The sequence below is a fragment of the Macaca fascicularis genome, chromosome Y (assembly GCF_037993035.2).
Source record: "Macaca fascicularis isolate 582-1 chromosome Y, T2T-MFA8v1.1".
Lineage (NCBI taxonomy): Eukaryota > Metazoa > Chordata > Mammalia > Primates > Cercopithecidae > Macaca > Macaca fascicularis.
In genome coordinates, this window is record NC_132903.1 from 3,477,428 (window position 1) to 3,490,880 (window position 13,453).

At 49.9% G+C, this 13,453-nt stretch overlaps 1 protein-coding gene across 6 annotated transcripts in view; it reads left to right on the top strand.

The window, feature by feature from the left end:
• The first annotated feature begins 1,088 nt into the window (after positions 1–1,088).
• LOC141409539 (cAMP-dependent protein kinase catalytic subunit PRKX-like) overlaps positions 1,089–13,453 on the top strand; it is a 102,365-nt gene continuing 90,000 nt past the window's right edge. For 5 of the 6 annotated variants that reach the window (XM_074030575.1, XM_074030576.1, XM_074030578.1 and 2 more), the window contains exon 1: positions 1,089–1,657. In XM_074030575.1, coding sequence (XP_073886676.1) covers positions 1,492–1,657 — 166 coding nt within the window. In that variant the 5' untranslated portion in view covers positions 1,089–1,491. The remainder of the gene's footprint in view (positions 1,658–13,453) is intronic. The other variant, XM_074030580.1, reaches the window with a different exon arrangement.

The window sequence follows — 13,453 nt, forward strand, 5'->3', positions numbered from 1 at the left end:
TGTTCAGTTCCCACCTATGAGTGAGAACATGCGGTGTTTGGTTTTCTGTTCTTGCGATAGTTTGCTGAAACTTAATTGGTCACTGTTTGAAACGCTCCAGCGACAACCCGATAAAGAATTGTGCAGTGAGACCATCCTGGCTAACCCGGTGAAACCCCGTCTCTCCTAAAAAAATACAAAAAACTAGCCGGGCGAGGTGGCGGGCGCCGGTAGTCCCAGCTACTCTGGAGGCTGAGGCAGGAGAATGGCGTGAACCTGGGAGGCAGAGCTTGCAGTGAGCTGAGATCCGGCCACTGCACTCCAGCCCAGACGACAAAGCGAGACTCCGTCTCAAAAAAAAAAAAAAAAAAAAAAAAAAAAAGAATTGTGCAGTGAACAGGCGTCTGCACAAGTCTTTATCGGGTTGTCGCTGGAGCGTTTCAAACAGTGACCAATTAAATTTCACGCGCTACATTTGTTCGGGAGATCTCTCAAATCTGTCTCTCCTGAGTTATTTAATGAAATGTTTATTTGGAAAGAATTCTTGATCCACAGGAAGCTGCAAAGAAACGCACCGGGTCGCGCCCACCCTTCCTCTCCCCTTCCAATTAGAAATCTGGAATCACCAGGCCTATAGCGACACCAGGCCGCTGACCTTGTCCCCCAGACCCAGCAGCCCCTCTCGGGTATCCGCGCGCAGCTCGCGTCTTGAGTAGCCAGATTAATCCGAGTCCCACTCCTCACCAAACGCCAATTGCAGGTTTTATTTGTGAACTTCACTTTTGCTGAGCAATGCGCTCCCAGTCCCCGGGCCCTCCAGCCTCCCCCCTTTCGCCTCCCGCCTCCCCATCTTCTGGGCTTGGGTGCAGCGACGCGGATGACCGGCCAGTGCGTCCCCAGGGAGAAGTCAGCCTGGGTCCCACCCCAGGGTCACCCCGGGCGCGGAGGGGGCGTGGGCACCTCCCCAGAGCCGCCCCTGCCCTAGACGGCTGGAGTCGCCCGCACGCCCACGTCTCCGGCTACTGAGATGGGTAGCGGCGGCTGCGGAGCCTGCGCGAAGGTGACGCCCCTAGCCCCGCGGCTCGGTGGGGGCGGGGAGAGGCGTGACCACGCCCAGGCTGCTTCTGCCCGCCCCATCAGCGCGTACGCGGCTACCTAGGTGGAGCAGGCGGCTGGCGCGAGACCAGGAATACTCAGGACCCCCTGGCTCGCGCACCCAGAGCCAGGGCCGCGGCCCCCGCCTTTCCCGCAGCCTTCTGGCATTCGATGCCGGCCCCGCGAGGCCAGCGGCTGCTCGCTCCGGGGTCGTTGCTGTTTGTGCAGTGAGCGCCGCCCCACCATTGTCCCGGTCGCTCTGTCAACAGCGCCGGGCCGCGCACCAGGAGGCTAGGGCGCGCATGGGGAGCCTGCGTTGATGCTGTCGCCGCGCGGCCCTCCTAGGCTGCGTCTCGGGAAGCCCGGCTACCCGAGCACTCCGGCCTGGCTCGGCGTCCCGGACCTGAGTGCGTTCCCATGGAGGCGCGCGGGCTAGGCCAGGAGGCCGCAGCGGCGAACATCGCCCGAGAGGTGGCGGAGGAGACCCCCGACTGGGTGCCCGCGCTCTGCCCTAGCTCCGAGGCGCGGTCGCTGGAGCCGCCTGCCTACCGCCTGCAGGACTTCGACACGCTGGTCACCGTGGGTGAGCGAGTGCGCGCGGAGACTTGGCCCATAAGGGCGCGCGGCGCGGCCGGGACGCTATAGTCAGACAAAGGGCCCCGGGTGCTGGCCTCCTGGGTAGGGCCCTACCCCGCCGCTCTGGCTCAGGGTCCCCGCGCGGGGTTGCCCCTGCCACTGGGTCTCCTAGAGGGCCACTCAGAGAACTGGAGCGTACCCACACCCCCAGCCCCGGCGAGTCCCCCAGACCGGCCCGGCCGGGTGCGTTCCCTGGAACACCGACGGCTCCTGTCTGAGACCACCCTGCATCCACCGCACACACAGCAGTCTGGGGCTGGGTGGTCCGACGTCACCAAACTTCCTGTGGGTCCCCTCGCCTCGGCAACCTCGTGCGCCTCCCATACGGCGGCTCCAGGGTCTCGGGCGCGAGTTCTGAAGGCCCCTGCGGGTCTCCTCCAGGCCAGCCTCCCTGTTTGCCTAGTGGCAGGGTCCTCGGCGGGGAGTGTACAGGTTTCTCCACGGGCTGCGGGAGCAACTGGGCTCCAGGGAACAGGTATTCCGTGGCTTTGTGGGGATGGGGACGGCGGAGTTGGGAAAGGATCCTAACATGTCCTGACACTGCCTGTGCTTTTCGTCTTGTTCGTCTGAAGTGGATAATTATTGTATTGGGCGCTTTCTTCGTTTCCTTTGTCCTCTGTCTTTGAACTTAACCCCGAATGGGCAGCTTGACAGAGATTTCGAGTTCTCGGTGCGCTTGGATCCGGACACGCGCTGGTTTATGGGACAGCCCTGAGTGGGTCAGAATATCCCAACCGAACATGGGAGCTGAGTTTAAACAGTTGTCACCAGCCCGCCTGTGCCTCTTAGGGACTCTGTGTGGCTAAGTGGGGTGTTGGTTGTCAAGAAAATAAACGGGAGAACAGAGGGGGTGTCCTGGGTGTGTTGATGAGGCGGGGGCTCTCAGGCCCTCTAACTCCTGTTTGTCCTCACATTTTGGAAAGGAGGAAGCTGGGCTGGGAATCCCAAGGGCTCAAGGTCATACTTTATGGCATAGGAAGACCCGCGGGCATAGCCAGTGGGCCTTCAGAACCGCTGAGGAAGAGGGGACTTAGCTTCCTTCAGTGAGTTCTTTGCCACTTAGACCTTGAAGGAAGGGCCCACGAATAAAGCCTGAGTTTGGAAAGACAGTGTGGGACGAGGCTCTCTCTCTCGCTCCCTCCCTCCTCCTATCTCATTCTCTATCTCTTTCTCTGTTTTTCTTCTCTCTCCCTTTCTGTGACCCTGTTCGTGTATTTGCATTTCTCCTCCTCTGTCTATGCCTCTCTCCCTGTCCCCTTACTGTCTTGGTCTCTCTGCTCTGTTTCTGACTCCCTCCCTTCTCTCTTTCTGCTTTCCCTCTTCTCCTGGTCCTCCCCCCCGAAGGCTGTCGTGATCTAATCTTAATGCTGTGTGTGTTTTGCGGGGAGGAAGGGTGGGGCAGGAACCCTGACTGCTTCAGCTGCCACAATCGGTGGAAATACAACTCGACAATGGAAAATTGATGAGATCCAGCCTTTCCTTGGCACTCAGCACCAGAGTTTGTCATTCTTTGGGGCACCCACATGGGTCTCTTGGGAAGGAAGGGTGGAGCTGGAGCTGGAGGCCGGGGCAGAGAGCAGGAAGCGGGCCCCAGGGCGGCAGAGGTGAGGAGCTCTGGTGTGACAGGGGGCCACTCAGTTTGACATCAAGTTAGCTTAGGGTGCCCAGCGGGTAACCTCATTTTAAAAAATAGAGTGTCATTTCCTCTGGGGACCAAGCTGGCTGGGTGGGGAGGTCAGCTGTTTTTTTTTCAGTCCAGTCAGTGCTCTCTTAATGAGGATGATGCTCTTTTCTCAAGTATAACTTCCCGTGGGCTCCAAGGGTGTGACAGGAGAGGTAGGTATCCCATATTCATTGGACAGCAGGGGACCAGGACCCAGGCGGGGTGTGTGTGTGTGTGTGTGTGTGTGTGTGTGTGTGTGTGTGTGTGTCTGGAACACTCTCTCATGACAGCTTCACAGCTACCAAAGCTGTGACATTAACTGCAGCATTTTATCCGAGCCCTTTTCTTTATTGTTGATTAAAGAGCAGTCTAAGTGTGATTCACCTAAAAGAATTAGAATAAATTCTAAAATATACTAAGCGTTGTAGAGCCTTCACGATTGTATCTCTGAGCCACAATCTACAGCAGCTTTGGACTCTTTTCCAAGGCTTGATGAAGAGTGAGGAACGAGCTCGAGTCTCAGTCTGGAGTTGACACCCAGTCTGGCTGGGTGTGACCTCTCTTCATCCTAGGCTGTCCCTGCAGGAACATAAGTTTGCTTTTCAGTGCTCTTTTCCACTCATTCCTAATTCTCTCAGGCCCCAGACAAGCACCCCCAGGAGTACTGAACTTTTTGGGGGGTGGGCGGAGGGGATCTACATGCAGATTGCCAGTTGAACAATCCTATTTTCTATGACTTAAAGCCAATCACAGGCTGGGTGTGGTGGCTCTTGCCTGTAGTCCCAGCACTTTGGGAGGCCGAGGCAGGCAGATCTCTTGCACTCGGGAGTTCCAGACCAGCCAGGCCAACATGGCAAAACCCTGTCTCTACTGAGAAAATATAAAAATCAGCCGGGCGTGGTGGGAGGTGCCTGTAATCCCTGCTTCACAGGAGGCTGAGGCAAAGGAATTGCTTGCACCCAAAAGGCAGAGGTTGCAGTGAGCCAAGATCACACCGCTGCACTCCAGCCTGGGTGGCGGAGGGAAAAAGAAAAGAAAGTGTCAGTGTCCTAGATTGACCAGTTTCCTCCAGTTCAGGTAGTTAGGAAAAAGAGTGCAGTTTGCACTTGTGAAAAATCTGATAATGGATTTTTTTTTCTTCTTTGTGCATAAAGGGATTCTGTAGTACGTCTTGTTTAAAGGCTGATTTAATAGTTTTAGGAACTTTGTATCAGAACAGCCATACTACTCCTTAGAGAAAAAAATGGGTTTCAATCTGGTTCTTCACATTTCTGTTCATATAACCAAGCTGTGCTTATTTCTATGAGGGAAAACAATTGTGCTTTAAAAAAGGAAAATCTGGACCGGGTACAGTGGTACGTGCCTGTAGTCCCCGCTATTTGGGAGGTTGTGGTGGGAGGATGGCTTGAGGCCATGAGTTCCAGACTAGCCTAGGCAATACAGAGCGACCCTCATCTCTTAAAAAAAATAGTAATAATAGCTAGTTGGGCATGTTGGTGCGTACCTGTACTCTTAGTCACCTGGGAAGTTGAGGCAAGAGGATCACTTGAGCCCAGGAGGTCAAGGCTGCAGTCAACCATAGTCATGTTACTCTACTTCATCCTGGGTGATAGAGTGAGATCCTCTGTCTAAAAAATGAAACAAAATCAAATAAATATATGTTATGGAAGTGAAAAACTTACACTACATAGAGAGGATGACTCTCTGTGCAGCAGTCTACCAGCCTTATTTTATCAATCTTCCCACTTAAAATGATTACTTGAGAATTACTTTCTCTATATATCAGATAAAAAATACTTAGGTGTGGATGGGCATGATGGCTCATGCCTGTAATCCCAGCACTTTGGGAGGCTGAGGCAGATGGATCATGAGGTCAGGAGATTAAGACCATCCCAACCAGGGAGTCTGAGGTTACAATGAGCCGAAATCACACCACCACATTTCAGCTTGGGTGACAGAGCAAGACTCCATCTCAACAACAACAACAACAACAACAACAACAACAACAACAACAAAACTCAAAAAGCTTAGGTTTTTTCCCGAAAGTGTTTTTATTGAATCATTTGGCATCTACGACCCAGTGCTTGTTTCTGTGGGCACCCCGAGTGTTAACCTGTCAGGAAGGAGGTAATTCAGCAGGTAAACCGGTGGCCAGGCTTTGGGTCCACATTTCGTTTTCCTTTGCTCAACCTAGTTCGCATTTGCTTATTTAAAAAAAAGGGAAGTAATAACAGAACCTATCCTACATGGTTACTGTGAGGAAGACTTCAAAGTTCCTAGACCAATATTAAAAATGTGTGTATTTTGAAATACAGACTTCATAGGAGATTTCAAAAACAGTACCTGGAGTCTCACGGACCTTTCAGCCAGCTTCGCCATAGTGACGTCTTCATATCTGTGGGACAATATCAGAACCATGTCATTGATGTTGGTATATCCCTATTAAAGAGAACACATACCTCATTCAACTTTTTTTTTTTTTTTTTTTTGAGACAGGATCTCACTCTGTTGGCCAGTCTGGAGGACAGTGGTGTGATCTCAGCTCACTCCAGCCTTGAATTCCTGGGCTCAAGTGATCCTCTCAACTCAGCCTCCCGAGTAGCTGGAACTAAAGGCATGCACCATACCCGGCTAATTTTTGTATGTTTTGTAGAGGCAGAGTCTTGTTATGTTGCCAAGTCTTGATCTCCTGGTGTCTCAAGCAATCTTCCCACTTCAGCCTCCCAAAGTACTGGGATTGTATACAAGCATGAGCCATCGTGCCCGGCTTGTTCAGCCTTTGTTAGTTTTCAGAAGGTGCCCATTTGTGTTTGCAAGTGTGTGTATAGAGTTCTGTGCAGTTTTACCCAGTGTGTGGATTTGGGCAGCTACCACCCTCCAAACCATGGTGCAGAATGAATTCCCTCACCACAGACTACTTGGTCTTCCTCAACACATTTTTTTTTTTTAACTTTCACGTGGTATACTATCTGAAAATACTGTATATTTTTAAGAGCTAGTAGATCTTCATAATTAATGATACATGGTTCTGAAATCTGAAGTGTTTAATACTGGTAGTTTTTAATCCCGTCCTTGGTTTTTAGAAATAAAGCTTGGAGCTGTAAGGAAAACGAGCCCTTAGACAAAGGATTTCTCAGCAAAACAAATTTACTGCTGCACATGAGGGTGCCCTCCCATATGGCTGATTGCCCCAAGAGCACCCCGAACAAAGGAGAGTAGAAGTTTTTATTCGTAAGGCAATTCCTGTCCCTATGTCCTTTCCCCGTTGGCTGGGGTCAGACTGCACAATCTAAACTAGACCCGATTGGCTTAACATTTAAACTTTCTTTAATGATAAGGTGGGCACATGATGGGAGAGAGGGGAGAGGAGGAAGCGGTCGTCTGTGGTGAACTAGAGAGCCAGTCTTTTCCCAAATAAGGGAAGGAATGTGAGCTGGTGCTGATAATGCCACTGGTACTGTGGGCATGCCTGGTCATGTAGTAAAGTCAGAAAGAAGAAAAGGAGAAGAAAGAGATGCAGGGGTGGATACTGGGAATTAAAGAATAAAAGGTTCTCCTAAACTGGGCAGAATTTTCCTTTCCTCTCCTCGTTGCTGGGGTCTTATTAATACCATAAGATAGTTCATTCAGGCTGTTGTACAAAACACCACCGACTGAGTGGCTTTTTTGTTTTTTTTTTGAGACAGAGTCTCACTCTGTTGCCCAGGCTAGAGTGTGGCGGTGCAATCTAGGCTCATTGCAAGCTCCGCCTCCTGGGTTCATGCCATTCTTCTGCCTCAGCCTCCTGACTAGCAAACCACAGACATTTATTCCCAGTTCGGGAGGCTGGAGGTCCAAGATCAAGACATGGCAGATTGGGTGTCTGGTGGGGACCTGCTTCCTTGTTCATAGATGGTGCCTTTTTGCTGTGTCCTTACATGGTGGAAGGGGTGAGGGAGCTCTCTGGGGTCCCTTTATAAGGGCACTGATCCCATTCATGAGGCTCCATCCTCATGACCTTGTCACCTCCCTAGGGCCTCACCCCCTGACACCATTACCTTGCAGGTGAAGATTTCAACACAGGAATTTTAGGGGCACACAGACATTGAGTCCGTGGCATCTCCACCCTGTCTGTCACACCAGCATGCTGCCGGCACGAATGGCATCTGAACTGGTGAGATTTACTGTGTGCATAAATCAGCAGCCTTGTGGGCAGTGTTGACATAGCAATTAGGAGTGTTGTTTGTGGCCTAACAATACACAGAAAGTGGAGCTCAGCCCTTTAATCTTGTTTATCTTGTGTGGTTGCCCCGTGTGAAACCGGCTCATGCATGTGGGAATGACAGTTTCCATTTAAGTGCATCACACAAATGCCAAGAGATGAGATAAAATATTACACATCAGAGAACATTTCCAAGGATAGAAGTCCTGCCGGTTTCTCCTCTTCATTGTTTATTTCATTTTATTTTTTAAATTTAATTTAGTTTTAAGTTAAAATGCATGTTACATTAAATTTAAGTTAAATTAAGATACATGTGCAGGACTTATTTTAAGAAAGGAGACGGGGTCTCACTGTGTTGCCCAGGCTCGTCTTGAACTCCTGGGCTCAAGCATTCCGCCTGCCTCCGCTGCTGGAACATAGATGCCAAGAGTGCCGGGACCTCTGTGTGTTGGAGTCACTTTCATCTCCCACATTCAGAGAACAGACCCGGCACTTAGTGCGTGCCCAAGACCATCCACTGCATGGATAGAGAGATCAACCCTCCTCATGTGCCAGGGGTTTCCCGAGGTGGGAAACCTTCAGTGCTAGCCAGGAAAGTCGCAGTCAGAGACAGGGACAAGCTGGTCACTCTGTGTGTGAATAAAGAAATGAATGGATGATGGCACTATCGACAGTTGTTCTTATGACACTCACTGATGCCAAGTACTGGACGGGTACACTATGTACTTTAGTTTCTCTATGGGCAGAAGCTCCACCATGACAACATTAGCGTTATTTTCTTTTTTCTCTCTTTTTTTTTTTTTGAGACAGAGTCTTGCTCTGTTGCCCAGGCTGGAGTGCACCGGTGCAATCTTGGCTCACTACAAGCTCTGCCTCCCAGGTTCACATTGTTCTCCTGCCTCAGCCTCCCAAGTAGCTAGGACTACAGGCGCCTGCCACCATGCCTGGCTAATTTTTTGTATTTTTAGTAGAGATGGGGTTTCACCATATTAACCAGAATGGTCTTGATCTCCTGACCTCGTGATCCACCTGCCTCGGACTCCCAAAGTGCTGGGATTACAGGCATGAGCCACCACCTCTTTTTTCTTTGTTTTAAAGACAGAGTCTCACTCTGTAGTGCAGTTTAGGGTATAGTCGTGCAGCCATAGCTCACTGCAGCCTCCACTTCCCTGGCTCAAGCAATCCTGCCACTTCAGCCTCCCAAGTAGCTGGAACTACAGACATGCACTGCCACACTCAGTTAGTTTATTTATTTATTTTTGTAGGGATGGGTGTTGCTATGTTGCCCATGCTGGTCTCGAACTCCTGGGCTCAAGTGATCCTCCCACCTCAGCCAACCAAGTAGCTGGGACTACAGTTCATGGGCACGCTGCAAAGAAGGGAGACGTTAAAGTGTTGAAAGCAGCAGACAGCCCCCTCCAGGAAGAGACATGGTTTGTGAAAATCAAACGAGGGCGAAGGCATGACAATCGCGAGCTCAGGAGATTGACGCTGCAGTGGGCTGAGATCATGCTACTGCACTCCAGCCTGGATGGCAGAGACCTTGTCTCAAAAAATAAAAATTCATGGGAGGCCAGTTGTGGAGGCTTGCGCCTGTAATCCCAGTATTTTAGGATGCTGAGGTGGCAGCATTGCTTAGCCCATGAGCTCATCTGTCTGGGCAATGTAGTAGGACCCCATCTCAATTTTTTTTTTTTTTTTTTTTTTTGAGAACCTGGAGAACGATTCTCCAGGTTCAAGTGATTCTCCTGCCTCTGCCTCCCAGGTAGCTGGGATTACAGGCTCCTGCCACCGTGCCTGGCTAATTTTTGTAGTTTTTAGTAGAGACATGGTTTCACCGTTTTGGCCAGGCTGGTCTTGAACTCCTGACCTTGTGATCCACCTACCTCAGCCTCCCAAACTGCTGGGATTATATGCATGAGCCACCACGTCTGGCCAAAAAAAATTTTTTTAAAGTAGCTGAGTGTGGTGGCATGCACTTGTATGTAGTCCCAACTACTAGGGAAGCTGAGACAGGAGGATTGCTTGAGCCCAGGAGGTAGAGACTGCAGTGACCCATGATGGTGCTTCTGTGCTCCAGCCTGGGCAACAGAGCAAGACCCTATGTCAAAAATAAAGAAAAGGAAGTATCAAGGCACATGATTACACAATGCCTGCTACACTTAGGGTCTCCAAAAAGTGAACCTTTTCTGTCCATCAGTTTCCTCTTCTCCCCAGTGTGAAACTGCATATGCCTTCCTGGTGGCCAGGTCTTGCAGAGCTTGGTGGCAGACTTTTTTTTTCCCTGAGATGGAGTTTAGCTCTGTCACCCAGGCTGGAGTGCAGTGGCAGTCTCGGCTCACTGCAACCTTGACTGCCCAGTTCAAGTGTTTCTTTTGCTTCAGTCTCCTGAGCAGCAGGGACTACAGGTGCCTGCCACCATGCCCAGGTAAGTTTTGTCCTTTTAGTAGAGACGGGGTTTCACCACTGAGATAATAAGTTGCAGGTTTCTTGGTCTGTTTTGGAGGTTGAAGCCACAGGAGTCCTTTTGAGAATGAATGCAGGGTGTAATTGTGTTAGTTTGCTCTGACTGTCATAACAAAATACCGCAGACTGAGTGGCTTATTTAATAGAAATTAATTTTCCCACAGTCCTGGTGACTAGAAGTCTGAGATCACGGTGTGGGCAGGGCTGGTTCCTTCTGATGCCTCTCTCCTAGATAGACGCTGTCTTCTCCCTGTGTCCTCACAGGGCCATCCCTCTCTGTGTCCTCATCTCCTCTTTTTTTATTTTTGTTTTTTTAGAGATAGGATGTTGCTCTGGCCCAGGCCAGAATTCAGTGGTGCTATCATAGCTTCCTGCGGTCTTGGCTTCCTGGGCCCACGCAACACTCCATACCTCAGCCTCTTGAGTAAGCTGGGACCACAAGTGTGCACTACCATGCTCAGCTTATATATACACATTTTTCCTAGAGATGGAGTCTCCTTATGTTTCCCAGACTGGTCTCAAATTCCGGCCTCAGTCAATCCTCCTGCCTCAGTCTCCCAAAGTGCTGTGGTTACGGTATGAACCACCACACCCAACCTCCTCTTCTTACCAGGATAGCAGTCCAATTGGATCAGGGCCCACCCTAATGACCTCATTTTACCTTAATTAACTCCTCAAGGGCCCCATTTCCAAATAGCCACATGCTAAAGTCTGGGGATTAGGGCATCAATATACGATTTTTCGGGGGACATAATTCAGATCATAGCCCCTATGCAAATTGTAATGCATCCAGGGATATGTTGGAAATTCTCCTGAAGCAATATTGTAGTGTCACCGCAATTAAAACTGACTTCTTAGAAGATTCCCCTTTTTGGTTGACTTCTGATATCTCTCTCATGTTCCTTCATACTGTCTTAGTCTTGCATGGTTGCTGGAATGAAGGACCATAAATATAGTAGCTTAAAATCACATACGATGAAGAGATACCTGCACTCTCAGGTTCACTGCAGCACAAGTCACAACAACCAAGATAGGGCAACAACCCATGTGCCCGTCAGCGTCTGTACACAATGGAGTACTATTCAGCCTGTAAAGAGAATAAAGTCCTCTCATTTGCAACAGTGTGGATGCAACTGGAGGTCATTATGCTCTGAGAAATAAGCCAGGCACAGAGAGATAAATACTGCACAGAGAGATAAATACCATTATCTCCTTTTTTTGGACAGGGTCTCACTCGGATGCCCAGGCTGGAGTGCAGTGACATGGTGTCACTGTAGCATCGATGTCCGAGGCCCAACGGATCCTCTCACCTCAGCCTCCTGAGTAGCTGGGACTACAGCATGTGTCACCACACCAGGCTATTGTTTTGATTTTTTTGTAGAGATAGAGTCTTGTCATGTTGCCCAGGCTGGTCTTGAACTCTTGACCTCAAGTGATCCTCCTAGTTTATCCTCCCAGAGTCCTGGGATGAGAGGCGTGAGCCACTGCACCCTGCCTGACCTATGCACTTTAGAATCCTAGAAGCAAATCTTGTATCCTATTGGAGGAGCAAGACAGAAACACAGGTGCAGGTGCTAGAGGGAGATTGTTTGCACAGAAACCTGGGCATGTGGATGAATTTGGTAATACCCACGTGTGTGTGGGTAAACTTGGCCAGCCCCTTTTTTTCCAAGGTTCCCTTGTGCAAGAAGAATGAAACCAGTGCAACCAGTACTTTGAAGAAACTCCTCCTTTCTGGAGCGTTTTCACGCTGTGTTTCTCACGTGGGCATGTTTTCCCAGTATCTCTGATTCTGTGCTGTGTTGGTTGAGACAGGATGATGGACATTTTGTTTCCCCATTAGGATCTTAAGTGAAAGTCCATTTGGCATTTACATTGATCTGAGTAGGAGAAAACATGATAAACAGCCATTAGAGGCCAGGCCGTGGGGGCTCATGCTTGTAATCCCAGCACTTTGGGATTACTGCATCTTGAGATCAGGAGTTCGAAACCAGCCTGGCAAACATGATGAAATCCTGTTTGTATCCAAAAATTAGCGGGGCGTGGTAGTGGGTGCCTGTCATCCCAGCTACTCAGAAGGCTGAGGCAAGAGAATCACTTGAACCCAAGAGACAGAGGTTGCAGTGAGTCTGTGCCACTGCACTCCAGCCTAGGTGATAGAGTGAGACTCCATCTCAAAAAAACAAAAAACCCAAAACACATTAGATGTATTTGAAGCCGCCCAGCAGTTCTCCCATGATGGTGGAATAGGCATCCAGGAGACTCACCCTACCCTGTCTGAACACCTTTAGCGAAGATGTAAATGACTTGCAGAGGAAGGAGGCGCAGGTTCGAGGATGGAAATTCCTTCCCCTCCAGCACTGGTGGCGTCCACCTCCACCTTCCTGTGGTCTAAGGAGACCGCACAGAGACTGTCAGTGTGGGAGGCGGTTGCCGATTTGGTGAGTCTCCCTACGGAGGAATTTCCTGTGGGACGCCTCTGGGCAGTTCTTCCAGCCTTTCATGTCTTCTGTCAGATGATATAGTGGCCAAGTCAAGGGATTATGATTTTGTTTGTTTTTTGTTTTTTAGAGACAAGGTGTTGCTCTGTCGCCCAGGCTGGAGTGCAATCAATCATAGCTCAGCTGCAGCCTCAAACTACAGGGCTCAAGTGATCCTCCTACCTCAGTCTCCCAAGTAGCTGGGACTGCGGGGACACACCACCATGCTCAGCTCATTCTCTCAGAAGGTGGAGAGAAGAGAAGAGAAGAGGACAGAAAACTGTCCATATGACTAGTTTGGGTCTTTCCATCCTGCTTAATCCAGAACTGTCAAGGTTACATCCTAGTCATTTCTCTAATATGTTTGAAAAATAGGGCTGGGCACAGTGGCTCATACTTGTAGTCCCAGGACTTTCGAAGGCCAGGGTGAAAGGATCACTCGAGTCCAGGCGTTTGAGACCAGCCTGGGCAGCATAAGAAGACCCTATTTCTACAAATGGAGAAAAAAAATTAGGCAGGGGGACGCATGCCTGTGTTGCCAGCTATTTGAGGGGCTGAGATGGGAGGATTGCTTGAGCTCAGGAGGTAGATGCTTCAGTGAGCTGTGATTGTGCTACGACACTCTAGCTTGTGTGATGGAGTGAGACCCTGCCTCAATTAAAAAAAAAAAAAGAAAAATAGACCTTCCTTCTGTACAGTGTCTTCCCTGCAGGCCTCCATGCCCTTGTACCTGTTTAAAAATACTTAGCATTTTTCACCAGGACATAGAAAAAGGAAGTTGTCTCACATGGTGTCCCGTCCCGCGGGATCGTCAACGTAGACCCTAGAAGAGGGAGTGGCAACTCGGGCAGACAAGAGACACGAGAAATGGAGACAAGACAGTATCCTGATCAAGTCTGGTTTATTGGTGGCAGCGTAATGCCTTATATAGAC